Source organism: Sebastes fasciatus, chromosome 18 (assembly GCF_043250625.1).
Source record: "Sebastes fasciatus isolate fSebFas1 chromosome 18, fSebFas1.pri, whole genome shotgun sequence".
NCBI lineage: Eukaryota > Metazoa > Chordata > Actinopteri > Perciformes > Sebastidae > Sebastes > Sebastes fasciatus.
The window spans coordinates 24,605,570-24,631,669 of NC_133812.1; the positions used below are offsets into that span (position 1 = coordinate 24,605,570).

At 41.7% G+C, this 26,100-nt stretch overlaps 3 protein-coding genes across 3 annotated transcripts; all 3 read right to left on the reverse strand.

Moving 5' to 3' along the window:
• Positions 1-1,388: 1,388 nt before the first annotated feature.
• Positions 1,389-4,644, reverse strand: LOC141756611 (cytosolic 5'-nucleotidase 1A-like). The gene is made up of 3 exons (XM_074616472.1): positions 4,593-4,644; positions 3,885-4,069; positions 1,389-3,494 (listed from the first exon to the last, which is right to left on the reverse strand). The coding sequence occupies exons 1-3, from the start codon at positions 4,642-4,644 to the stop codon at positions 3,132-3,134; spliced, it is 600 nt and encodes a 199-aa protein (XP_074472573.1). The 3' UTR covers positions 1,389-3,131.
• A 547-nt stretch (positions 4,645-5,191) lies between these two features.
• Positions 5,192-13,895, reverse strand: LOC141755748 (cytosolic 5'-nucleotidase 1A-like). The gene is made up of 6 exons (XM_074614908.1): positions 13,724-13,895; positions 13,471-13,638; positions 9,246-9,375; positions 8,932-9,054; positions 6,733-6,917; positions 5,192-6,342 (listed from the first exon to the last, which is right to left on the reverse strand). Exons 1-6 carry the CDS (start codon positions 13,826-13,828, stop codon positions 5,980-5,982), a joined length of 1,074 nt encoding a protein of 357 aa, XP_074471009.1. The 5' UTR covers positions 13,829-13,895; the 3' UTR covers positions 5,192-5,979.
• Positions 13,896-17,558: 3,663 nt separating this feature from the next.
• LOC141755749 (cytosolic 5'-nucleotidase 1A-like) lies at positions 17,559-25,177 on the reverse strand. The gene is made up of 6 exons (XM_074614909.1): positions 25,008-25,177; positions 24,757-24,924; positions 23,158-23,287; positions 22,853-22,975; positions 20,380-20,564; positions 17,559-19,989 (listed from the first exon to the last, which is right to left on the reverse strand). The coding sequence occupies exons 1-6, from the start codon at positions 25,110-25,112 to the stop codon at positions 19,627-19,629; spliced, it is 1,074 nt and encodes a 357-aa protein (XP_074471010.1). The 5' UTR covers positions 25,113-25,177; the 3' UTR covers positions 17,559-19,626.
• Positions 25,178-26,100: the final 923 nt, after the last annotated feature.

A 26,100-nucleotide genomic window follows, 5' to 3' on the forward strand; every position in this document is an offset into this window, starting at 1 on the left:
GTAACATTTTCAATGCAAGACTTTTTACTTGTAGTCTAATGAAGTACAGTATGGCATCCTTACTACTCAAGTAAAGGATCTGATAGTGTCTGTTAAAAAACCCTCCTTACTTAACATAGCCTACTTAATACTCCTTCATAAAAAAAAGATTCTATTTCTGCTATAGGCCTATATAGGCTACCTTATATAATTAATTCTTGTACAAGAAGGATAAACCTCAGATATTATTAATATATCTGGGACCACATAGCTCATTAACTTCCAATTAGGCCTAATGTTAGTTCAGTGAAAGCAGAGTGATTTGCATTTTATTCTTGCTGTGCTTTGCAGTGATATTTTGGTACCTGGATAAAGTGGGCCGAGTGGGAGCTCAGTTATTAAAATAAGGAAGAAATATACCTCAAAGCATTGTACACTATGTAAGATGTTTTTTTTGTCTTTTGTGGATTTTAATTTTCTTGAGGATTGTTTTACACTTTATTTTCATTTCACTTTTAAGTCTAAAATGATCTTTTCTGGTGATGTTTTCTCCCCTTGTCCTTCTTCTGGAGACTATATACTTCAGAAAATGTAAAAGTGTGGTTTCTTTGGTGGTTGCTCCACTCTGTAAAACCCCAATATAGTTAAACAGGAGCTCCCTCTTGTGGCTTCTTTCATCATGTACATGTAAGATGAGAGTTGATCTCCATCAGCTGAGGTTGGACAGACACTGAAGAGCAATGACAGGACAGATCTGCCCCAAGACAAGCTGCTGAACTTTGACCTCAGCTGGTTTACTTTGAAAGGGAAGTGACCCCTTGCCAAACACGATGCTGTAGGGCGATGGAGCAGGGGGACAATTACAGCTAAACAGCACCATCTACTGCAGAGATGTATAAAGAACAGTGGTACCCAGATCCTTTACTTAAGTAAAAGTATCAATACAACATTATAAAAGTAAAAGACCCGCATTCAAAATTAAAAAGTAGAGAAGCATTATCAGCCAAATGCATAACATATGAAAAGTAAAGTGTCTCCTCTGACTGATATATATTATTATATATAGACAACAAGGCTCCAGCTCGGCTCTGATTGGTTGTTTTCCTCCGGTCTGTGAAATCTTGCAGATGCCAGGACACAGAGGCACGTGATTTTTCTTAGTTTATCTGTATCGTGCACTAATGTCAGGATATAATGACCGTTTTATAAAAATAACTTTTTTAAATCATATTTGCTCCATCTCTACCCACTGCAGGTTTAATGTAGCGCTTAAACAGTACCATATTTCCCTCTGAAATATAGCATATTAGAAGTATTAAGTAGCGTAAAATGGAAATACTCAAGCAAAGTAGAAGCACCTCAAAACTGTGAGTAAATTTACTCAATTACTTTCCACCACTGACAGCCACTGTGGTTCCTCCACGCTCCTTTATTCCTTTGCACTCAACACTTAAAGATATTAGATATAAATCAGAGTATAGAAAAGTGAAAAATGGTGCAAACATGTTATTGTGAACATGAGTACAATCAATGCAAAACATCACATGATATGGCATATCCTTATAAATGTCCCTTTAAAACTGATAGCTGATTTTAATATGTCCTATTAAATGTGTTAAATTTATACCAGATAGCAAAAAAATTGGGAATATTGAGTTGGAATTGCCCATTTTTACCTGGATGGTGTATTTCAAGTCTCTAAAAGAGCCAATGCAAAAAAAACAGCTACTACAGCAGATACATTCTCCCACTCTGGTCAACATGCCAAGGACTGATAGGGAATGGGAATGTGAAGTCACCGACAGCAAGTCGGACATTTTTGGAGGATAAAGGGTGATGTACGTGTCCACAGGGGCGTTTTTTATCGCGAGGGAACGCCTCGCTTCCCAGCATTGGACGCTTGATGGGCTGCCACTAGATACTCGGCACCTGATTGGACGAAGGCTTTCCCTCGCGGGCTGCTGCTCCCAGCTTTCAAACCGGAACCAACATGGCGGCTCCTTTAGGAAACTTTCTTCTCTTATATCATGAAAATAGTTCACCGAAATGTGTTTCTGAAAACATTTCAAAATAAGCCATGCAGTTGGTAAATCTGTCTTTATTTTGGAGCGACAAAGCTTAGTTTAAAATTTCCAAAGGTCGCACGTGTTTTGCATAAAGTAGCCTAGACCTCAACTTTATGCAAATGAGGAGCGGCCAACGAGACGCCCCGTCTCTCGAATCGCGCGCACCATGCTACCAGAATGCATTGCACGGCTGCTGACATAGACAATGAATGGGAAGCGTGGAAAGGACGGAGGCTGTGGACACGTACCATAAGAGCTCCATCCGCTGGCTGTTTACTGCACAGTGTCAAAAGATAACACAAAACACTGCACAGTGAATAAGATTCAAAAGCCGAATTGTAGTATATACAGCACACAGTCAGACACAAAGGCTGGCTAACATTACGGGTTGCATTTTGCAAGATACCGGTAGATTAAATATGCAGTATTAGCCGACGTTTTGTTAGTATTCAGTTAGCATAACATTAACTTATCTTTGTCCGGATGGTTGTGTAGTTGGCATTTGGCTTGTAGATCTTAATGTCATATACACACCCGTTTGTAAACGGGACAAATCGAACAGCTACCGCAGCTCTGTACGCTTCCCTCCAAAAATGGCAAAGCTCTCCAGAATGCTCCGCGATTCCTGTTCCCTATCTAAGATAAATAAAATAAACAGGTGATGTATAAAAGTGTAAAGAAAATGACATAAACCCAAATGCAAATGAGAAAAAAAAGCCCTCTCAAAAGGTAAACAGGTGCATAGATAGTACGGTTAAAAGGCCCCGATAGGTTAATGAACCAGGTGTTTCTCTTCCAGAACATTATTAAGTGAAACGGTGTGTGGCACCTAGTGTAACTCTTGTTTCCCCCACTCATCAATAATACCCCATCCTAATGGAAACCGTAGAAATATTTTATATAACCCCAAAAAGTAGGACGTTTTGTAGACGGCATTACCAATTATTTACTTAAATCCTCTAAATTTACTGTTATTCTTTTAACCGATCATTTTGCTCCAAAATAAAATATTGCATTCATGAGAAATCTCTTCCTATGCAGGGGACAACATAGTGGATGTTTCACATTTTAACCAGTTTAAGGTTGTTACTTTTTCTCGGGCTGCTCGATGAGTTTCCCCTTGTGGTGCTTCTGTCCGATCCCGTAGGGGACGTGAGCAGATACGGTTCCCATTTCTTTGGCCCCCTCGATGTGGAACATCTGGTCGTTGAAGTAGATGTGCGGCTTTATTTTCTGCAGCAGCGGCCCTTTGGGATAGCCGGCCAGGAAGAACGCCTCGTCGATCTCCAGGCCCCAGCTGCGGAGAGTCTTCAGGACGCGAGCCCCGGAGGTGGGTGCGTCGCGGGCCGTCACCAGGAAGGTTCGGATGGGACAGTTATTGCGCTGGTTCTTGGTGTAGAATTTTCTCTGGAGCTTCCCCAGAGCCTCCAGGAAACACTTTAAGGGACCCTGAAAGAGCCAAAGAGTCAAGTTCATTTAAAATGGTTTGAAATAAGGAACATAGGGACAGATAAGTAGAGAAAGGAGGAACTAAATGCACACACACAAACACACAAGGGCGCACAAGGACAAAAATGATGCCCGATGCCAGCAGAGCAGGGGCCGCATTACAGAAACTTAACTTGTATATCCTATCTTAACTGTTTGGTAACCATGGTAATTAAGGTTAGGACCTGATTGCTTGATCATAGCTGCGATTAGAGAGGAAGGACCAGCATTGGATAACAACTTCCTTATAAACATGAAGATCAATATAAGGCTATTTTTGTATATGGTATATTCTGTATAAACAGTCTGCACACAGAGATGTTTAAGTACACAGAAACAACCATCAGTTACCGGAGGGAGAGCTTCGTTCTCACACTTCTTCTCGTGCTCCAAGAAGGTGTCCAGGCCGTGTTTCTTAAAGATGATCTCCGACTCGTCTGAGAAGAGGACGCCGTCGCCATCAAACGCCACTCTCAGCTCAGTGTCGCTCAAGTCGGTCTCCTTCTCTGAGCAAAACACTGTGGCTGCCGCGATGCCTGAAGGAGGGGAGGGAAAGGGTTAAATATGCTTCCATCGCTATGTTTCATGGAGAAAATTTGATACCTCACAGCTGCAGGCATTTTCAACTTCCTGTTTTATTTACACTGTTTTAACTTCCATGTTAGGTTTGATTACTCTGTCTTTCAATGAAGAGATTCAAATGTTATATATCTACACAGTTCAGGTCTCTCAGCTACCAGACATTAAAGGAAAGTTCTGAAATATGTCTTGTTTCCCACCCAAAAGACAAACACCGCTTTGTTTGAGAATCAAGAGAGAAAGTTTGAGTCTGCACAATACTGATGTATTATTTATCTATGCGGTTGCTCTTAGGGGTGTCACGATGTACCGGTGTTGATGATAACCGTGATATTTAAAGAAAATATATTGATATCATGTTAGTAATGCACATATGATAATATATTGTGTAAATAATCCGGCACCTCCCTAGAGAGGTGTTGTACAGTTTGATGGCTCGGGGGACAAAGGATTTCCTGAATCTGTCTGTGGAGCACTTGCCAAGGAACGATAGGGAATGGGAATGTGACGCCACCGACAGCAAGTCGGACATTTTTGGAGGATAAAGGGTGATGTACGTGTCCACAGGGGCGTTTTTTATCGCGAGGGAACGCCTCGCTTCCCAGCATTGGACGCTTGATGGGCTGCCACTAGATACTCGGCACCTGATTGGACGAAGGCTTTCCCTCGCGGGCTGCTGCTCCCAGCTTTCAAACCGGAACCAACATGGCGGCTCCTTTAGGAAACTTTCTTCTCTTATATCATGAAAATAGTTCACCGAAATGTGTTTCTGAAAACATTTCAAAATAAGCCATGCAGTTGGTAAATCTGTCTTTATTTTGGAGCGACAAAGCTTAGTTTAAAATTTCCAGAGGTCGCACGTGTTTTGCATAAAGTAGCCTAGACCTCAATTTTATGCAAATGAGGAGCGGCCAACGAGACGCCCCGTCTCTCGAATCGCGCGCACCATGCTACCAGAATGCATTGCACGGCTGCTGACATAGACAATGAATGGGAAGCGTGGAAAGGACGGAGGCTGTGGACACGTACCATAAGAGCTCCATCCGCTGGCTGTTTACTGCACAGTGTCAAAAGATAACACAAAACACTGCACAGTGAATAAGATTCAAAAGCCGAATTGTAGTATATACAGCACACAGTCAGACACAAAGGCTGGCTAACGTTACGGGTTGCATTTTGCAAGATACCGGTAGATTAAATATGCAGTATTAGCCGACGTTTTGTTAGTATTCAGTTAGCATAACATTAACTTATCTTTGTCCGGATGGTTGTGTAGTTGGCATTTGGCTTGTAGATCTTAATGTCATATACACACCCGTTTGTAAACGGGACAAATCGAACAGCTACCGCAGCTCTGTACGCTTCCCTCCAAAAATGGCAAAGCTCTCCAGAATGCTCCGCGATTCCTGTTCCCTATCTAAGATAAATAAAATAAACAGGTGATGTATAAAAGTGTAAAGAAAATGACATAAACCCAAATGCAAATGAGAAAAAAAAGCCCTCTCAAAAGGTAAACAGGTGCATAGATAGTACGGTTAAAAGGCCCCGATAGGTTAATGAACCAGGTGTTTCTCTTCCAGAACATTATTAAGTGAAACGGTGTGTGGCACCTAGTGTAACTCTTGTTTCCCCCACTCATCAATAATACCCCATCCTAATGGAAACCGTAGAAATATTTTATATAACCCCAAAATGTAGGAAACTTTGTAGACGGCATTACCAATTATTTACTTAAATCCTCTAAATTTACTGTTATTCTTTTAACCGATCATTTTGCTCCAAAATAAAATATTGCATTCATGAGAAATCTCTTCCTATGCAGGGGACAACATAGTGGATGTTTCACATTTTAACCAGTTTAAGGTTGTTACTTTTTCTCGGGCTGCTCGATGAGTTTCCCCTTGTGGTGCTTCTGTCCGATCCCGTAAGGGACGTGAGCAGATACGGTTCCCATTTCTTTGGCCCCCTCGATGTGGAACATCTGGTCGTCGAAGTAGATGTGCGGCTTTATTTTCTGCAGCAGCGGCCCTTTGGGATAGCCGGCCAGGAAGAACGCCTCGTCGATCTCCAGGCCCCAGCTGCGGAGAGTCTTCAGGACGCGAGCCCCGGAGGTGGGTGCGTCGCGGGCCGTCACCAGGAAGGTTCGGATGGGACAGTTATTGCGCTGGTTCTTGGTGTAGAATTTTCTCTGGAGCTTCCCCAGAGCCTCCAGGAAACACTTTAAGGGACCCTGAAAGAGCCAAAGAGTCAAGTTCATTTAAAATGGTTTGAAATAAGGAACATAGGGACAGATAAGTAGAGAAAGGAGGAACTAAATGCACACACACAAACACACAAGGGCGCACAAGGACAAAAATGATGCCCGATGCCAGCAGAGCAGGGGCCGCATTACAGAAACTTAACTTGTATATCCTATCTTAACTGTTTGGTAACCATGGTAATTAAGGTTAGGACCTGATTGCTTGATCATAGCTGCGATTAGAGAGGAAGGACCAGCATTGGATAACAACTTCCTTATAAACATGAAGATCAATATAAGGCTATTTTTGTATATGGTATATTCTGTATAAACAGTCTGCACACAGAGATGTTTAAGTACACAGAAACAACCATCAGTTACCTGAGCGAGAGGTTTGTTCTCACACTTCTTCTCGTGCTCCAAGAAGGTGTCCAGGCCGTGTTTCTTAAAGATGATCTCCGACTCGTCTGAGAAGAGGACGCCGTCGCCATCAAACGCCACTCTCAGCTCAGTGTCGCTCAAGTCGGTCTCCTTCTCTGAGCAAAACACTGTGGCTGCCGCGATGCCTGAAGGAGGGGAGGGAAAGGGTTAAATATGCTTCCATCGCTATGTTTCATGGAGAAAATTTGATACCTCACAGCTGCAGGCATTTTCAACTTCCTGTTTTATTTACACTGTTTTAACTTCCATGTTAGGTTTGATTACTCTGTCTTTCAATGAAGAGATTCAAATGTTATATATCTACACAGTTCAGGTCTCTCAGCTACCAGACATTAAAGGAAAGTTCTGAAATATGTCTTGTTTCCCACCCAAAAGACAAACACCGCTTTGTTTGAGAATCAAGAGAGAAAGTTTGAGTCTGCACAATACTGATGTATTATTTATCTATGCGGTTGCTCATAGGGGTGTCACGATGTACCGGTGTTGATGATAACCGTGATATTTAAAGAAAATATATTGATATCATGTTAGTAATGCACATATGATAATATATTGTGTAAATAATCCGGCACCTCCCTAGAGAGGTGTTGTACAGTTTGATGGCTCGGGGGACAAAGGATTTCCTGAATCTGTCTGTGGAGCACTTGCCAAGGACATTTTTGGAGGATAAAGGGTGATGTACGTGTCCACAGGGGCGTTTTTTATCGCGAGGGATCGCCTCGCTTCCCAGCATTGGACGCTTGATCGGCTGCCACTAGACACTAGGCATTCGGCATCTGATAAGACGAAAGCTTTCCCTCGTAAGCTGCTGCTCCCAGCTTTTGTTTTGCATAAAGTAGCCAGGACTTCAACTTTATGCAAATGAGTAGCGGCCAATGTGACGCCCCGTTTCTCGAATCATGTCGCCACGCTACCAGAATGCATTGCATGGCTGCTGACATAGACAATGAATGGGAAGCGTGGAAAGGACGGAGGCTGTGGACACGTACCATAAGAGTTCCATCCACTATCTGTTTACTGCACAGTGAATAAGATTCAATAAGATTGTGTAAATAATCCGGCACCTCCAGCATCATTTTATATATACAGTTATAGTTACTCTCTCTCCACGTCCATTCGTATTATGAGTGTAATTAATTATTAAGAAAATAATTAATAAGAGACAAAACACACAATAAACAAAATAAACATTATTATTATTTTTTAATTTTCAATACATATCGCAATAATATAGTTATTGCCACAATAATCGTGTAGTGAAAATCTGATATCATGACAGCACAAGTTGCTAATAAGCAAGGACAAATGCGAAATTTAATTTTAAAGATGTATTATGTGAAATTATTACACGGCTTTATTGAATACTCGATTCTGAATGGTCAATGACGGCGTGCTACGGTCTGTTATTTCTTTATAACAGACATTTGCTATGTATAACAGACCGTTGCTATGGTCGTTCTGATGTCAGACTCTGGAGGACCGTTTTTGTATCAAATTATTGATTTCTTAAGTAAGTAGCAGTGTAATAAGCGGGATAATGTACAGATAGCGGGTCTTTGTTGTGAAATAAACCCCTTCGCATCGGGGTCCATCGCCGTATCGTCCTGTCGGGGTTTATTTCACAACAATGACCGGCTCGCTGTACATTATCCCTTACGTAGAATACATCATATGGGCGCCTGGTTAGCTCAGTTGGTAGAGCGGGCGCCCATATATGGCAAAAGATCTTGATAAGCGACTTTAATCGATTATCAAACTTTTCTTAATTCCAGCTCTACATCTGAAAGCCAGTGTTTCATATTTTGTTTGTTTTGTGTGCATTTGGACGACAGGGAGCCATAAATCACAGGCTGTCTCCAACCAGCTCTGTCTTGCTGCACAGCGAGGGGTTGAGGCTTCCCTCAACAGCGTGAATGAGTCAACATGCAAGTGTGTAAATATGAGCGAAGTACAAATACGTCTCGAGGCTGCTGAAAGTAAATTGTGTATGAAAACAAGGTGTGTGTGTGTGTGTGTGTGTGTGTGTGTGTGTGTGTGTGTGTGTGTGTGTGTGTGTGTGTGTGTGTGTGTGTGTGTGTGTGTGTGTGTGTGTGTGTGATAGAAATGAGGGTTATATAATCCAGCAGCAGCATCACTCACCTTCCTTTATGGCCTCTGTGACTTTCTCTGAGTCCTTGGAGAGGTACAGGTTGGTCATGTAGGCCTTCAGGTAGCCTATGGGACTTTCCGCTCCGGTCATACAGAATCTCTCTATGGTCAACTCTGAAAGTAGAAAAGCAAGTTGGAGGTGTGCAAAGAAAGAAGTCCCATTTTAATTACACTATAACAGCTCCTCTTCACTTCTAGTGTGTAATTACTAGACTGATTATGCTTGTTGCTGCAGCGGGCGAGCCGCTGCCGCTGTCGCCTCCGTGCTAACCAATCAACAATGTCTGGTTTAAGACGCAGCGTACCGTAGTGATTAATGCTGTTTATGAGGCGCACTCCCACTTGGGCATGGTTGTTAGTCATTAAGACGATGTCAAACAGCTCCTTGCTGTCCGGGTAGAGCTCCCTCAGTCGAGAGTTGACAGTCATCAACGCCTGTGTGAGAGGACGGATCGCTTTTATTACATCAAAAGAAAAGGATGTTGCGTCAAGAGTGAGGTTACAACACAAACATTACAACATTACACCACAGCTTAAAGCTTAAAATAAAGAAATAACAGACCGTAGAACACCGTGATTGACCAATCAGAATTGAGTATTCAACAAAGCTGTGTAATAAGTTAGGGATAATGTAAAGGGAGCCAGTCATTAATGTTTAGAGACAGTGAAACAGTCCACCCTCTCTACCTCCTCTCCACGTACGCAGAGGGCAGAGTGCTCCACCCGCCTGGCTCTCCTGAAGTCTATTATCATTTCTTTTGTTTTTGTTGTGTTTAAATCCAGGTTGTTATGGGAACACCATTGTGTCAGATGTTGGATCTCCTCCCTGTAGGCTGTCTCGTTGTTGTTGGTTACCAGTCCTACTACAGCAGTGTCGTCTGCAAATTTGACTATGGTGTTAGTGGGGTGAATATTTGTGCAGTCATATGTGAAGAGGGAATAAAGAAAAGGACTGAGGACGCACCCCTGTGGTGTTCCAGTGCTCAGGTTCAGAGTGGCTGAGGTGTGGTCCCCCATCCTGACACACTGGGGTCTGTTCCTGAGGAAGTCCAGCACCCATGTGCTCAGTGAACTGCCTAAACCCAAGATGCTCAATTTTTGAACCAGTTTGTGTGGAATTATTGTGTTGAAAGCAGAGCTGAAATCAACAAACAGCGTCCTTACATATGTGATGTTGTGATCCAGGTGTGTAAGGGCTGCGTGAAGAGCTGTTGTGATTGCGTCATCTGTTGATCTGTTTGTCCGATAAGCAAACTGGTGTTGGTCAAGATCGGCAGGGATGACAGTTTTAATGTAGGAGAGAACTAGTCTCTCGAAACATTTTGTGATAATGGGGGTTAGAGCAACTGGCCGGTAGTCATTCAGGCAGTTTACTTTGGTTTTCTTGGGTACAGGGACGATGGTGGTTTCCTTAAGGCATGTGGGAACAACAGACTGTTCAAGCGAGAGGTTGAAGATGGTGGTAAATACCCCTGTTAGCTGGTCTGCACAGGATTTAATGATTCGTCCGGAGACCCCATCCGGTCCTGTCGCTTTCCTGATGTTGACTCGGCGCAGGACGGATCTGACCTGGTGGTGTCGGAGCTTTATCGGTTGGTCCCTCTCAGGTAGTGCAGGCTGGATGTTGGTTTCCTTGTTCTCCCGGTCGAACCGAGCGAAGAAGTGATTCAGGGTATCAGGAAGCGTGTTGTCTGTGGGACTTAAGGCTGTGCAGTTGTTTTTGTAGCCAGTGATGGTTTTTATCCCCTGCCACATGCACTTGGAGTCGTTGTTCTTAAAGTGCTCCTCTATGCGCTACTTATATCTGCGTTTGGCCTCCCTGATCCCCCTCCTCAGTCTCTTTTGCGCCTCTTTGTATTCCTGCGAGGTCCCAGATTTAAAGGCCGTGCTCTAAGCAGGGTCCGCACCTCGCCGTTGAGCCACGTTTTTGATTCGGAAAGACTTTGATGGTTTTTGTCCCAGCCACACCTTCAGCACAAAAGTTTATGTAGGAGAGGACAGCCGTTGTGTGTCCCTCCAGATCTGTCTCCTCAGCAAATATATCCCAGTCTGTGGTATCAAAACAGTCCTGTAGAGCTGAGGTGGCTTCCTCAGTCTACACCTGAACTGTTTTAATGGATGGTTTCTGTCTACAGATCAGGGGTCTGTATGCTGGAGTCAGAGACAGGGACAGGTGGTCTGACAGTCCAAGATGTGGGAGTGGAGTGGCTCTGTAGGCATCTGGAATGCTGGTGTAGACCTGGTCCAGTGTGTTTTTCTCTCTTGTAGGGAAGTTTACATTTTTGAAGAACTTCGGCATCACAGATTTTAAGTTGGCATGGTTGAAGTCTCCTGCTGCAATAACAAGGCTGCCTGGTTGTGCTGACATGTAGTTGTTAATGGCACTCTGTAGCTGCTCCAAGGCTAGCTTAGCGTTAGCATTTGGTATATAGACAGCTGTTATCATGACAGATGTAAACTCCCTGGGCAAGTAAAAAGGTCTACAGCCCAGCATCAGGTATTCTATCTCCGGGGAACAGTGTGTTTCAATAACCCTGGCGTCAGTACACCAGCTGCTGTTGACGTAAATACAAAGTCCTCCACCCCTGCTTTTACCGGAGTGAATGGTACGGTCCGCTCTGTAAACAACGCGGCCTGCTAGCTCGATAGCAGCGTCCGGGGTGTTCGAGTCCAGCCAAGTCTCTGTTATTAACATCACACAGTACTCCAGGCAGCGCGATGTAATTCGCAGTCTTATCTCATCCATCTTGTTGTTAAATAAACCCCAACCTGAAGGGGTTTATTTCACAACAATGACCCACTAGCTGTACATTATCCCGTTTATTACACGGCTACTTACTAAAGAAATCAATAATCTGTAATCTGTTGCTATGTATAATAGACCATTGCTATGGGCGAAGTTCTGATGATGATGACTCTGGCGGACCATTTTTGTGTCAAATTATCGATTTCTTAAAGGGACTATTTGTAACTTTGTACGCGCATAAATGTAGCGGGTCTTCACACATGCGCGCTCGCATGTTCGCGTGTAGCCGCTGTACCCTCCCCCTCTGCCTCCTCGCCTTCACTCAGACAGCTCAGCTCGCTCCACCTCTAGACGTGAACGCGCGCTCACTCCTCACTGCAGAAGAGTTAGTTTAGCTCTGAGAATATCTAGTGAATGTACAGGGGACGTTTGTGCAGAAATAAATGCTGCAGCTCCTTCAGACCAACAGAGGTTTTCCGTGTCTTGTGAAGTGACGGAGCTCTACAGAGATTTACGTTGTCTTCTCGTTACCGACCGGGTGCCGGTGTCTCCTCTGCTCTCTCCGGCTGCGGGCGGAGAGAGCAGGGAGACACGCTGCAGAGCCCCGCTGCCTCAGCCTGCACTTAGGCAGGAAAAGCCAACACTAGGATCAGATCTAAATCATGTTCATGGAGAGACCTTCGTCTGGTCAGCTAACATTACTGCCAAGCAGCTGAAATATAGAGTGATATTGTGCTTTTAGCTGACTTGTGTCGCCTCACTGTTTTGAGTGATGCTCGTTCAGGTATATTGAGAGCGAGCAAGCGCGAGCCCGACACTGACTTTCGTTGATTTCACGGCCACAGGTGTCGCTGTTAAGAAGCATTTCTGAAAGTTACAAATAGTCCCTTTAAGTAAGTAGCTGTGTAATAAGCGGGATAATGTACAGCTAGCGGACATTGTTGTGAAGTAAACCGCTTCATGTCAGGGTTTATTTCACAACAACGACCGGCTCTCTGTACATTATCCCTTACTTAAAGGTCCCATATTGTAAAAAGTGAGATTATTAGGTCTTTTACATCATAAAGCAGGTTTAAGTGCTATATAAATACTGTTAAACTATCAAAACGCTCAATAAACGTAGAAATACACACAGCCCGTATTCAGACATTATGCGTTTGAAACAAGCCGTTAAGATTTCTGTCCATTTGTGATGTCACAAATATACAATATTTAGACCCTTGACACAATTTTCAACGTAAACATTCTAAATGTGTTCCAGTTTATTTCCTGTTGCAGTGTATGTGAATAACATCAGCTGACAGGAAGTAAACATGGACCCAAACTGTTGCCTAGCAACGCAATTCCATTGCAATTCCGTTGAAATGCGCTAAAACGGAGCGTTTCAGACAGAGGGTGAATACAGGTATATTCAAGCAGACAGTATGAGGAAAATAAAGTTGTTTTTTTTAAACATTGCAGCGTATAAACATGTTGTAGTAGAAACACAAAATACAAGTATGAACCTGAAAATGAGCACGATATGGGACCTTTAAAAAGCCAATGAGTAACCTCCATCATATCAGAGGTGGATGATATCTATTCTATTTAAATAATTAATAAACAGACATTTAAGAAATATGAAAATTAGGAGAGAAATTGTGTTTTTCATAGACATTTTCACTTTCACAGTGTCATTTACTGGCATATAGCAGGTGCAGCAACAGGCTCTTCAGGCACCACGCCCTGCAGACAGAGACAGGCAAGCAAATGGTTCAATGCATGGTTCAAACAGGCCTTCCTACCTTGACGAAGGGGAATGAAGCTCCGGGCATCAGAGGCTCGTTTTCGTGCTCCACATGATAAGTCACGTACTTCTCTACTCCCTCCTCCTCATAGATCTTCCTCTCTGCCACCAGGTCGAAGAGGGTCCGAGACGACACGGCCACGGTGACCGCAAACTGGGGTTTGGGCTGGAAGTGGATGAAAAAAAACATGCAAGAAGTATGCAAATAAGTATGTGCACAAGCTCATAAAACTTTTCAGCAGAATACTCACAGGTCTGGGTTTGTTTGTTTTGATGTTGTCAAGGGAAGCTTTGGCTGCAGCCGAGTCTTTCTCCTCTTCAGCTGGAGCTGAGTCGTTTGGTTTGATATCACTCATTGTTATAAAGTTTTCTACGTCCTAACACTTAAAGAAGTCCCGGTTCAATGAGAGGAAGCAGCAGCAGCAGATTGGAAACTTTGCGGAAATTTATTAATAGAAAAAAGCCTGGTGGGCGTGTCCATCAGTCAGTGACGTCAGCAGGTCTGAGCATCCCTTGCAGTTGATTGGCTGGAACATAATTAGTGTGGGACTCTTGGGCATTCACCAGCTTGGTGAATGCCCAAGAGTCCGCGAAAACAGATCAACAACCGACAACATCCTCAGACTATCAGAATCAATCACCCGCAGTTTCACCAAAAAATAATTCACCCTGGCAATATTCATTGACATTGAAAAAGCATTTGACAAAATGTGGCACAACGGATTACTCTACAGACTACAAGACCCAAAACTCCAAATATCATTTCCAATATACAACATAATTTCAAGCTTCCTCCACAACCGACAAATAAAGGTCAAGGTCTCCACTTCCCTCTCCAACCATTTCACTCCCAAAGCCGGTGTCCCACAAGGTGCAGTCCTCAGTCCCCTCCTCTTTCTCATCTACATCTCCGACGTCTACTAGCCCCCCACCCACCATAGGACACATTTCACAATTTGCCGACGACCTCTGTTTCTGGACTCACTCCAAATCAATTCCACTGGCTGCCAAAAAACTCCAAATATGCATCACAACAATAGAAACCTGGTCCAACAAATGGAGAATCAAACTCAACCCCACCAAAACTCAGCTCATCCTGTTCACCAGAAACACCAAACTCAAACCAACGATCCACCTCACCCTCCACAACACCCCCCTCACCCTGACCAAAGAGGCAAAGTTTTTAGGAGTCACTTTTCAAAGGAACATGACATGGACCACCCACATCAATAACCTGGAAAAACAAGGCAACCAACGACTGAACCACCTCAAAGCACTCACCGGACACAAACACGGAGCATCACCAGAAATCATCCTCAAGGTTTACCAAACATTCCTCAGATCAATCTTTGAATATGCAGCATCAGCCTGGACCACAGCCTCACAACACCAATTCAACAGACTACAAATCATCCAGAACAAGGCAATAAAACTGGCATACCAACTCCCTCAATACATCAGCACCCACTGCATCCACAGTATGTCCGGACTCAAACCCATCCAAGAGAGAAACACCATCCTCATCCACAGATACATACAGAGAGCCATCCATAACCCTGCCATGACACAGTTAATCCACGAAGGACAATGGGCCACCAGAACACCCCTCTCCATAATACTCCAAAACAAACCACCATAACTATCAAACCCCCCCACCACCACCACCAATATTAACCCATGATCACATTTAACTCCAGTTACAGTCCACACAACACACACAACCACATCATCCTTTCTCATCTATCATTCTCTTTTAAAACATCATCTTTTTATCCATCATCATATTAAACATCATCATTTTAGCCATCATTCTTATACCTTGATCTATCTACCTATTTATATTTATTTTACTTTATTTTATCTTATTCTTTTTAATCTTGCCTTAATTTGATTTGCACCCTGACTGACAGCCAGCCATCCCCTCTCAAGCGCACACACATAGTCACATGATATTGATCTTGCCCAGTTATGTTGGCTTTTTTTTTTTTAAAGTTTTTTAAAGTTTTCTTTCTTTGTTTGTTTATTTCTTTGTTTACTTTTCTTTATTTCTATATTTATTTTTCTTTCTTTAATTTATTTTTCTCTACATTTTGTTTTATCCATACTTCATTTTATTTTATTTTTTTATGAGGAAAAGGAAGAAAGGAAGAAAAAAGAAAAAAACAAGAAAAAAAACTCCTCATCTGGCTGGGCCATGATGCCTCAGCACCAACAGGGCCGCTCCTCCATCTCCTCTCTCTCCCTCCAACGATCTCCTATTGATAGAAAAGGGCATCAGCCCTGAGCTATAAAACCAGGCTCACGAATTTACGAGTTATGGACATAATTAGTGTAAATGTACATGTACTCGTACTTAATAATAAAACTAAATAATAAAAAGAAATCAAATGTATATATATCAAATATATACATATAAATATATATGTATATATTTATATATATATATATATATATATATATATATATATATAATGTTTTTTATTTTTTAATTATTACTTTTTTTATTTACTTTTCAGATTAAAGGGACCATGTCTCATAGTGATTTTTTTAAAGGTCTATATCTCTAGTGTTGGAAAACGCATGATAGCATTGCAGCAATGGTAGCTTTCTATGTGCTATCACTCCTTTTTTCATCCCTCCATCATTACAATTTTTCCATCTTTTTTTGCCATTTTACACATAGATCCAGTATAAAAGAGGGAAACCAACACACAATATCATGAAGTCATATATCGTTGCAAAACTTAGACTATAATCTATCCTTCAGTCACATTGTCATGATAGATTATAGAAAGATGGAAACATTTTAATGATGGAGGGATGAAAAAAGGAGTGATAGCACATAGAAAGCTACCATTGCTGCAATGCTATCATGCGTTTTCCAACACTAGGGATATAGACCTTTAAAAAAATCACTATGAGACATGGTCCCTCCAAAGTGGCACGACCAACCCCCTGGCTCATGGACTAAGTCTGACAATGTTATAGCCTAAGAGTGCAATATTAATATATATGTGGAGTACTCTTTTAAGTTACATTTTCAATGCAAGACTTGTTACTTGTAGGCTTATGTAGTACAGTATGGTATTCTTACTACTCAAGTAAAGGATCTGACAGTCTGTTAAAAAACTCTACTTACTTAACATAGCCTACTTAATACTCCTCATAAAAAAAGATTCTATTTCTGCTATAGGCCTACATAGGCTAACTTATATAATTAATTTTAGTCCTAGAAAGATAAACCTCAGATATTATTAATATAGAAAATGTAAAAGTGTGGTTTCTTTGGTGGTTGCTCCACTCTTTAAAACCCCAATCTAGTTAAACAGGAGCTCCCTCTTGTGGCTTCTTTCATCACGTACATGTAAGATGAGAGTTGATCTCCATCAGCTGAGGTTGGACAGGCACTGAAGAGCAATGACAGGACAGATCTGCCCCAAGACAAGCTGCTGAACTTTGACCTCAGCTGGTTTACTTTGAAAGGGAAGTGACCCCTTGCCAAACACGATGCTGTGGGGCGATGGAGCAGGGGGACAATTACAGCTAAACAGCACCATCTACTGCAGAGATGTACAAAGAACAGTGGTACCCAGATCCTTTACTTAAGTAAAAGTATCAATACAACATTGTAAAAGTAAAAGACCCGCATTCAAAATGAAAAAGTAGAGAAGCATTATCAGCCAAATGCATAACATATGAAAAGTAAAGTGTCTCCTGTGACTGATATATATTATTATATATAGACAACAAGGCTCCAGCTCGGCTCTGATTGGTTGTTTTCCTCCGGTCTGTGAAATCTTGCAGATGCCAGGACACAGAGGCACGTGATTTTTTTCAGTTTATCTGTATCGTGCACTAATGTCAGGATATAATGACCGTTTTATAAAAATAACTTTTTTAAATCATATTTGCTCCATCTCTACCCACTGCAGGTTTAATGTAGCGCTTAAACAGTACCATATTTCCCTCTGAAATATAGCATATTAGAAGTATTAAGTAGCGTAAAATGGAAATACTCAAGCAAAGTAGAAGCACCTCAAAACTGTGAGTAAATTTACTCAATTACTTTCCACCACTGACAGCCACTGTGGTTCCTCCACGCTCCTTTATTCCTTTGCACTCAACACTTAAAGATATTAGATATAAATCAGAGTATAGAAAAGTGAAAAATGGTGCAAACATGTTATTGTGAACATGAGTACAATCAATGCAAAACATCACATGATCTGGCATTGTGAAAGTGTTACCGGATATGATATGAATATTTACAAACAAGTGTAACTTAAACATAATTTTGTATTATGGAATACATAAAATGCAATCTGCAAACATACGCAGTACAGGTATTTAGTCCTATGTAAAAACACTATAACGAGACAGAAACGCGTGGTTACAGTGTGCTGCCTGATATCCGGATACAGTGTAAAAGCATAAACAAGTCATGAGTATAAAAGTTTGTGGAAAAATATAAAAAGTTTTATGACATTTGTGCGCATCAACAACAAAGACAGTAACAAAGTAAAACAGCATCAGTGTTTCCTATAAGCCACAGACATTCAATCCTTATAAATGTCCCTTTAAAACTAATAGCTGATTTTAATATGTCCTATTAAATGTGTTAAATTTATAACAGACCACAAAATGTTGGGAATATTGAGTTGGAATTGCCCATTTTTACCTGGCTGGTGAATTTCAAGTCTCTAAAAGAGCCAATGCAAAAAAAACAGCTACTACAGCAGATACATTCTCCCACTCTGGTCAACATGCCAAGGACTGATAGGGAATGGGAATGTGACAACACCGACAGCAAGTCGGACATTTTTGGAGGATAAAGGGTGATGTACGTGTCCACAGGGGCGTTTTTTATCGCGAGGGAACGCCTCGCTTCCCAGCATTGGACGCTTGATGGGCTGCCACTAGACACTCGGCACCTGATTGGACGAACGCTTTCCCTCGTGGGCTGCTGCTCCCAGCTTTCAAACCGGAACCAACATGGCGGCTCCTTTAGGAAACTTTCTTCTCTTATATCATGAAAATAGTTCACCGAAATGTGTTTCTGAAAACATTTCAAAATAAGCCATGCAGTTGGTAAATCTGTCTTTATTTTGGAGCGACAAAGCTTAGTTTAAAATTTCCAGAGGTCGCACGTGTTTTGCATAAAGTAGCCTAGACCTCAACTTTATGCAAATGAGGAGCGGCCAACGAGACGCCCCGTCTCTCGAATTGCGCGCACCATGCTACCAGAATGCATTGCACGGCTGCTGACATAGACAATGAATGGGAAGCGTGGAAAGGACGGAGGCTGTGGACACGTACCATAAGAGCTCCATCCGCTGGCTGTTTACTGCACAGTGTCAAAAGATAACACAAAACACTGCACAGTGAATAAGATTCAAAAGCCGAATTGTATTATATACAGCACAAAGTTAGACACAAAGGCTGGCTAACATTACGGGTTGCATTTTGCAAGATACCGGTAGATTAAATATGCAGTATTAGCCGACGTTTTGTTAGTATTCAGTTAGCATAACATTAACTTATCTTTGTCCGGATGGTTGTGTAGTTGGCATTTGGCTTGTAGATCTTAATGTCATATACACACCCGTTTGTAAACGGGACAAATCGAACAGCTACCGCAGCTCTGTACGCTTCCCTCCAAAAATGGCAAAGCTCTCCAGAATGCTCCGCGATTCCTGTTCCCTATCTAAGATAAATAAAATAAACAGGTGATGTATAAAAGTGTAAAGAAAATGACATAAACCCAAATGCAAATGAGAAAAAAAAGCCCTCTCAAAAGGTAAACAGGTGCATAGATAGTACGGTTAAAAGGCCCCGATAGGTTAATGAACCAGGTGTTTCTCTTCCAGAACATTATTAAGTGAAACGGTGTGTGGCACCTAGTGTAACTCTTGCTTCCCCCACTCATCAATAATACCCCATCCTAATGGAAACCGTAGAAATATTTTATATAACCCCAAAAAGTAGGACGTTTTGTAGACGGCATTACCAATTATTTACTTAAATCCTCTAAATTTACTGTTATTCTTTTAACCGATCATTTTGCTCCAAAATAAAATATTGCATTCATGAGAAATCTCTTCCTATGCAGGGGACAACGTAGTGGATGTTTCACATTTTAACCAGTTTAAGGTTGTTACTTTTTCTCGGGCTGCTCGATGAGTTTCCCCTTGTGGTGCTTCTGTCCGATCCCGTAGGGGACGTGACCAGATACGGTTCCCATTTCTTTGGCCCCCTCGATGTGGAACATCTGGTCGTCGAAGTAGATGTGCGGCTTTATTTTCTGCAGCAGCGGCCCTTTGGGATAGCCGGCCAGGAAGAACGCCTCGTCGATCTCCAGGCCCCAGCTGCGGAGAGTCTTCAGGACGCGAGCCCCGGAGGTGGGTGCGTCGCGGGCCGTCACCAGGAAGGTTCGGATGGGACAGTTTATGCGCTGGTTCTTGGTGTAGAATTTTCTCTGGAGCTTCCCCAGAGCCTCCAGGAAACACTTTAAGGGACCCTGAAAGAGACAAAGAGTCAAGTTAATTTAAAATGGTTTGAAATAAGGAACATAGGGACAGATAAGTAGAGAAAGGAGGAACTAAATGCACACACACAAACACACAAAGGCGCACAAGGACAAAAATGATGCCCGATGCCAGCAGAGCAGGGGCCGCATTACAGAAACTTAACTTGTATATCCTATCTTAACTGTTTGGTAACCATGGTAATTAAGGTTAGGACCTGATTGCTTGATCATAGCTGTGATTAGAGAGGAAGGACCAGCATTGGATAACAACTTCCTTATAAACATGAAGATCAATATAAGGCTATTTTTGTATATGGTATATTCTGTATAAACAGTCTGCACACAGAGATGTTTAAGTACACAGAAACAACCATCAGTTACCGGAGGGAGAGCTTCGTTCTCACACTTCTTCTCGTGCTCCAAGAAAGTGTCCAGGCCGTGTTTCTTAAAGATGATCTCCGACTCGTCTGAGAAGAGGACGCCGTCGCCATCAAACGCCACTCTCAGCTCAGTGTCGCTCAAGTCGGTCTCCTTCTCTGAGCAAAACACTGTGGCTGCCGCGATGCCTGAAGGAGGGGAGGGAAAGGGTTAAATATGCTTCCATCGCTATGTTTCATGGAGAAAATTTGATACCTCACAGCTGCAGGCATTTTCAACTTCCTGTTTTATTTACATTGTTTTAACTTCCACGTTAGGTTTGATTACTGTCTTTCAATGAAGAGATTCAAATGTTATATAAATCTACACAGTTCAGGTCTCTCAGCTACCACAGACATTAAAGGAAAGTTCTGAAATATGACTTGTTTCCCACCCAAAAGACAAACACCGCTTTGTTTGAGAATCAAGAGAGAAAGTTTGAGTCTGCACAATACTGATGTATTATTTATCTATGCGGTTGCTCATAGGGGTGTCACGATGTACCGGTGTTGATGATAACCGTGATATTTAAAGAAAATATATTGATATCATGTTAGTAATGCACATATGATAATATATTGTGTAAATAATCCGGCACCTCCCTAGAGAGGTGTTGTACAGTTTGATGGCTCGGGGGACAAAGGATTTCCTGAATCTGTCTGTGGAGCACTTGCCAAGGAACGATAGGGAATGGGAATGTGACGCCACCGACAGCAAGTCGGACATTTTTGGAGGATAAAGGGTGATGTACGTGTCCACAGGGGCGTTTTTTTATCGCGAGGGATCGCCTCGCTTCCCAGCATTGGACGCTTGATCGGCTGCCACTAGACACTAGGCATTCGGCATCTGATAAGACGAAAGCTTTCCCTCGTAAGCTGCTGCTCCCAGCTTTTGTTTTGCATAAAGTAGCCAGGACCTCAACTTTATGCAAATGAGTAGCGGCCAATGTGACGCCCCGTTTCTCGAATCATGTCGCCACGCTACCAGAATGCATTGCATGGCTGCTGACATAGACAATGAATGGGAAGCGTGGAAAGGACGGAGGCTGTGGACACGTACCATAAGAGTTCCATCCACTATCTGTTTACTGCACAGTGAATAAGATTCAATAAGATTGTGTAAATAATCCGGCACCTCCAGCATCATTTTATATATACAGTTATAGTTACTCTCTCTCCACGTCCATTCGTATTATGAGTGTAATTAATTATTAAGAAAATAATTAATAAGAGACAAAACACACAATAAACAAAATAAACATTATTATTATTTTTTAATTTTCAATACATATCGCAATAATATAGTTATTGCCACAATAATCGTGTAGTGAAAATCTGATATCATGACAGCACAAGTTGCTAATAAGCAAGGACAAATGCGAAATTTAATTTTAAAGATGTATTATGTGAAATTATTACACGGCTTTATTGAATACTCGATTCTGAATGGTCAATGACGGCGTGCTACGGTCTGTTATTTCTTTATAACAGACATTTGCTATGGTCGTTCTGATGTCGGACTCTGGAGGACCGTTTTTGTATCAAATTATTGATTTCTTAAGTAAGTAGCAGTGTAATAAGCGGGATAATGTACAGATAGCGGGTCTTTGTTGTGAAATAAACCCCTTCGCATCGGGGTCCATCGCCGTATCGTCCTGTCGGGTTTATTTCACAACAATGACCGGCTCGCTGTACATTATGCCTTACGTAGAATACATCATATGGGCGCCTGGTTAGCTCAGTTGGTAGAGCGGGCACCCATATATGGCAAAAGCTCAGTCCTAGCCACGGTGGCCCGGGTTCGAATCCGGCCTGTGGCCCTCTACGCATGTCATCTCTCTCTCTCCCCCCTTTCCAAGACTCTATCCACTGTCCTGTCAATAAAATGCTAAAAAATGCCCCCAAAAAATAACTTAAAAAAAAAAAAAGAATACATCATACGCCTTCCCGTCACAATTTCTCAAAGCCAAAAGTTTTTCTTTTGACCGACCAATAGTCAAAAACCCACAGATATTCAATTCACAGTGATACAAAACAGATAAAGGCATTCTCCCATTTAGAAACGGCAAATGATTAGAAACCTTGCTTGATAAGCGACTTTAATCGATTATCAAACTTTTCTTAATTCCAGCTTTACATCTGAAAGCCAGTGTTTCATATTTTGTTTGTTTTGTGTGCATTTGGACGACAGGGAGCCATAAATCACAGGCTGTCTCCAACCAGCTCCGTCTTGCTGCACAGCGAGGGGTTGAGGCTTCCCTCAACAGCGTGAATGAGTCAACATGCAAGTGTGTAAATATGAGCGAAGTACAAATACGTCTCGAGGCTGCTGAAAGTAAATTGTGTATGAAAACACGGTGTGTGTGTGTGTGTGTGTGTGTATGTGTGTGTGTGTGATAGAAATGAGGGTTATATAATCCAGCAGCAGCATCACTCACCTTCCTTTATGGCCTCTGTGACTTTCTCTGAGTCCTTGGAGAGGTACAGGTTGGTCATGTAGGCCTTCAGGTAGTCTATGGGACTTTGCGCTCCGGTCATACAGAATCTGTCTATGGTCAAATCTGAAAGTAGAAAAGCAAGTTGGAGATGTGAAAAGAAAGAAGTCCCATTTTAATTACATTATAACAGCTCCTCTTCACTTCTAGTGTGTAATTACTAGACTGATTATGCTTGTTGCTGGAGCGGGCGAGCCGCTGTCTCCGTGCTAACCAATCAACAATGTCTGGTTTAAGATGCAGCGTACCGTAGTGATTAATGCTGTTTATGAGGCGCACTCCCACTTGGGCATGGTTGTTAGTCATTAAGACGATGTCAAACAGCTCCTTGCTGTCCGGGTAGAGCTCCCTCAGTCGAGTGTTGACAGTCATCAACGCCTGTGTGAGAGGACGGATCGCTTTTATTACATCAAAAGAAAAGGATGTTGCGTCAAGAGTGAGGTTACAACCCAAACATTACAACATTACACCACAGCTTAAAGCTTAAAATAAAGAAATAACAGACCGTAGAACACCGTGATTGACCAATCAGAATTGAGTATTCAACAAAGCTGTGTAATAAGTTAGGGATAATGTAAAGGGAGCCAGTCATTAATGTTAAATAAACCCCAACCTGAAGGGGTTTATTTCACAACAACGACCCACTAGCTCTACATTATCCCGCTTATTACACGGCTACTTACTAAAGAAATCAATAATCTGTAATCTGTTGCTATGTATAATAGACCGTGGCTATGGGTGAAGTTCTGATGATGATGACTCTGGCGGACCATTTTTGTGTCAAATTATTGATTTCTTAAGTAAGTAGCTGTGTAATAAGCGGGATAATGTACAGCTAGCGGGACATTGTTGTGAAATAAACCGCTTCAAGTCAGGGTTTATTTCACAACAACGACCGGCTCGCTGTACATTATCCCTTACCTAAAGGTCCCATATTGTAAAAAGTGAGATTTTCATGTCTTTTATATTATAAAGCAGGTTTAAGTGCTATATAAATACTGTTAAACTATCAAAACGCTCAATAAACGTAGAAATACACACAGCCCGTATTCAGACATTGAGCGTTTGAAACAAGCCGTTAAGATTTCTGTCCATTTGTGATGTCACAAATATACAATATTTAGACCCTTGACACAATTTTAAACGTAAACATTCTAAATGTGTTCCAGTTTATTTCCTGTTGCAGTGTATGTGAATAACATCAGCTGACAGGAAGTAAACATGGACCCAAACTGTTGCCTAGCAATGCAATTCCATTGCAATTCCGTTGAAATGCGCTGAAACGTTTCAGACAGAGGGTGAATACAGGTATATTCAGGCAGAAAGTATGAGGAAACAGTTTTTGTTTTTTTAAACATTGCAGCGTATAAACATGTTGTAGTAGAAACACAAAATACAAGTATGAACCTGAAAATGAGCACAATATGAGACCTTTAAAAAGCCAATGAGGAACCTCCATCATATCAGAGGTGGATGATATCTATTCTATTTAAATAATTAACAAACAGACATTTAAGAAATATGAAAATTAGGAGAGAAATTGTGTTTTTCATAGACATTTTCACTTTCAGTTTTATGACTGGATCTGTGCCAAAATCCAAATACCTGACTGAGGTGTGGCCCTATGGGTGTAACATTACAGCTGTGTGTCTGTGAGCACTAAAACTGGACTCCAGATGTGGATCAAGAATGGAGGAGTTTTTTGCCAAGCAAGTTTTTCCTGGTGTGGACACCCGTCATTAACTGGCATAGAGCAGGTGAAGCAACAGGCTCTTCAGGCACCACGCCCTGCCGACAGAGACAGGCATGCAAATGGTTCAATGCATGGTTCAAACAGGCCTTCCTACCTTGACGAAGGGGAAAGAAGCTCCGGGCATCAGAGGCTCGTTTTCGTGCTCCACATGATAAGCCACGTACTTCTCTACTCCCTCTTCCTCGTAGATCTTCCTCTCTGCCAGCTGGTTGAACAGGGTCCGAGACGAAACGGCTACGGTGACAGCATACTGGGGTTTGGGCTGGAAGTGGATGAAAACAAACATGCAAGAAGTATGCAAATAAGTATGTGCACAAGCTCATAAAACTTTTCAGCAATCCTTACAGGTCTGGGTTTGTTTGTTTTGAGGTTGTCAGGGAAAGCTTTGGCTGCAGCCGAGTCTTTCTCCTCTTCAGCTGGAGCTGAATCGTTTGGTTTGATATCACTCATTGTTATAAAGTTTTCTACGTCCTAACAGCTGAAGGAGCAGCAGCAGATTTGAAATTTTGCGGAAATGTGTTAAAAGAAAAAAGCCTGGTGGGCTCCACCCCCACCAGGCCCACCACGCCCACATACAACCACATCATCCTTTCTCGTCTATCATTCTCTTTTAAAACATCATCTTTTTATCCATCATCATATTAAACATCATCCTTTTAGCCATCATTGTTTTACTTCTATCTATCTACCTATTTATATTTATTTTACTTTATTTTATCTTATTCTTTTTAATCTTGCCTTAATTTGATTTGCACCCTGACTGACAGCCTCTCAAGCGCACACACAGAGTCACATGATATTGATCTTGCCCAGTTATGTTGGCTTATTTAAAGTTTTTTTCTTTGTTTGTTTATTTATTTGTTTATTTTTCTTTATTTCTAAATTTATTTGTCTCTCTTTAATTTATTTTTCTATCCATTTTGTTTTATCCATACTTCATTTTATTTTATTTTGTTATGAGGAAAAGGAAGAAAGGAAGAAAAAAAAAAAAAAAAAAAAAAATCCTCATCTGGCCGGGCCACCAACTTCTTCTATCTCCTCTCTCTCCCTCCAACGATCTCCTATTGATAGAAAAGGGCGTCAGCCCTGAGCTATCAAACCAGGCTCACGAATTTACGAGTAACAGACATAATTAGTGTAAATGTTCATGTACTTGTACTTAATAATAAAACTTAATAATAAAAAAAATCTAATATATATATATCAAATATATACATCTAAATATATAATATATATATATATATTATATATGTTTTTTATTTTTTAATTATTACTTTTTTTATTTACTTTTCAGATTAAAGGGACTATTTGTAACTTTCAGAAATGCTTGTTAATAGCGACACCTGTGGCCGTTAAGTCAACGAAAGTCAGCGTTGGGCTCGCACTTGCTCGCTCTAAATAGACATGAACGCGCATCGGTCAAAACAGTGAGGCAACA

Bases quoted from the DNA above. Each gene is read 5' to 3' on its own strand.
- LOC141755748 (XM_074614908.1), bottom strand. From the start codon at position 13,828: ATGAGTGATATCAAACCAAACGACTCAGCTCCAGCTGAAGAGGAGAAA. The intron at 9,055-9,245 runs GTACGCTGCGTC...TTCTACTTTCAG, and splicing joins AAACAGCATTAATCACTACG to AGTTGACCATAGAGAGATTC. The intron at 6,343-6,732 runs GTAACTGATGGT...TGGCTCTTTCAG, and splicing joins AGAACAAACCTCTCGCTCAG to GGTCCCTTAAAGTGTTTCCT.
- LOC141755749 (XM_074614909.1), bottom strand. From the start codon at position 25,112: ATGAGTGATATCAAACCAAACGATTCAGCTCCAGCTGAAGAGGAGAAA. The intron at 24,925-25,007 runs GTAAGGATTGCT...ATCCACTTCCAG, and splicing joins AAACAAACAAACCCAGACCT to CCCAAACCCCAGTATGCTGT. The intron at 23,288-24,756 runs GTAGGAAGGCCT...CCTCTCACACAG, and splicing joins CTTCTTTCCCCTTCGTCAAG to GCGTTGATGACTGTCAACAC.
- LOC141756611 (XM_074616472.1), bottom strand. From the start codon at position 4,644: ATGTCCGACTTGCTGTCGGTGGCGTCACATTCCCATTCCCTATCGTTC. The intron at 4,070-4,592 runs GCAAGTGCTCCA...CCCCTCCTTCAG, and splicing joins CCATTCCCTATCGTTCCTTG to GCATCGCGGCAGCCACAGTG. The intron at 3,495-3,884 runs GTAACTGATGGT...TGGCTCTTTCAG, and splicing joins AGAACGAAGCTCTCCCTCCG to GGTCCCTTAAAGTGTTTCCT.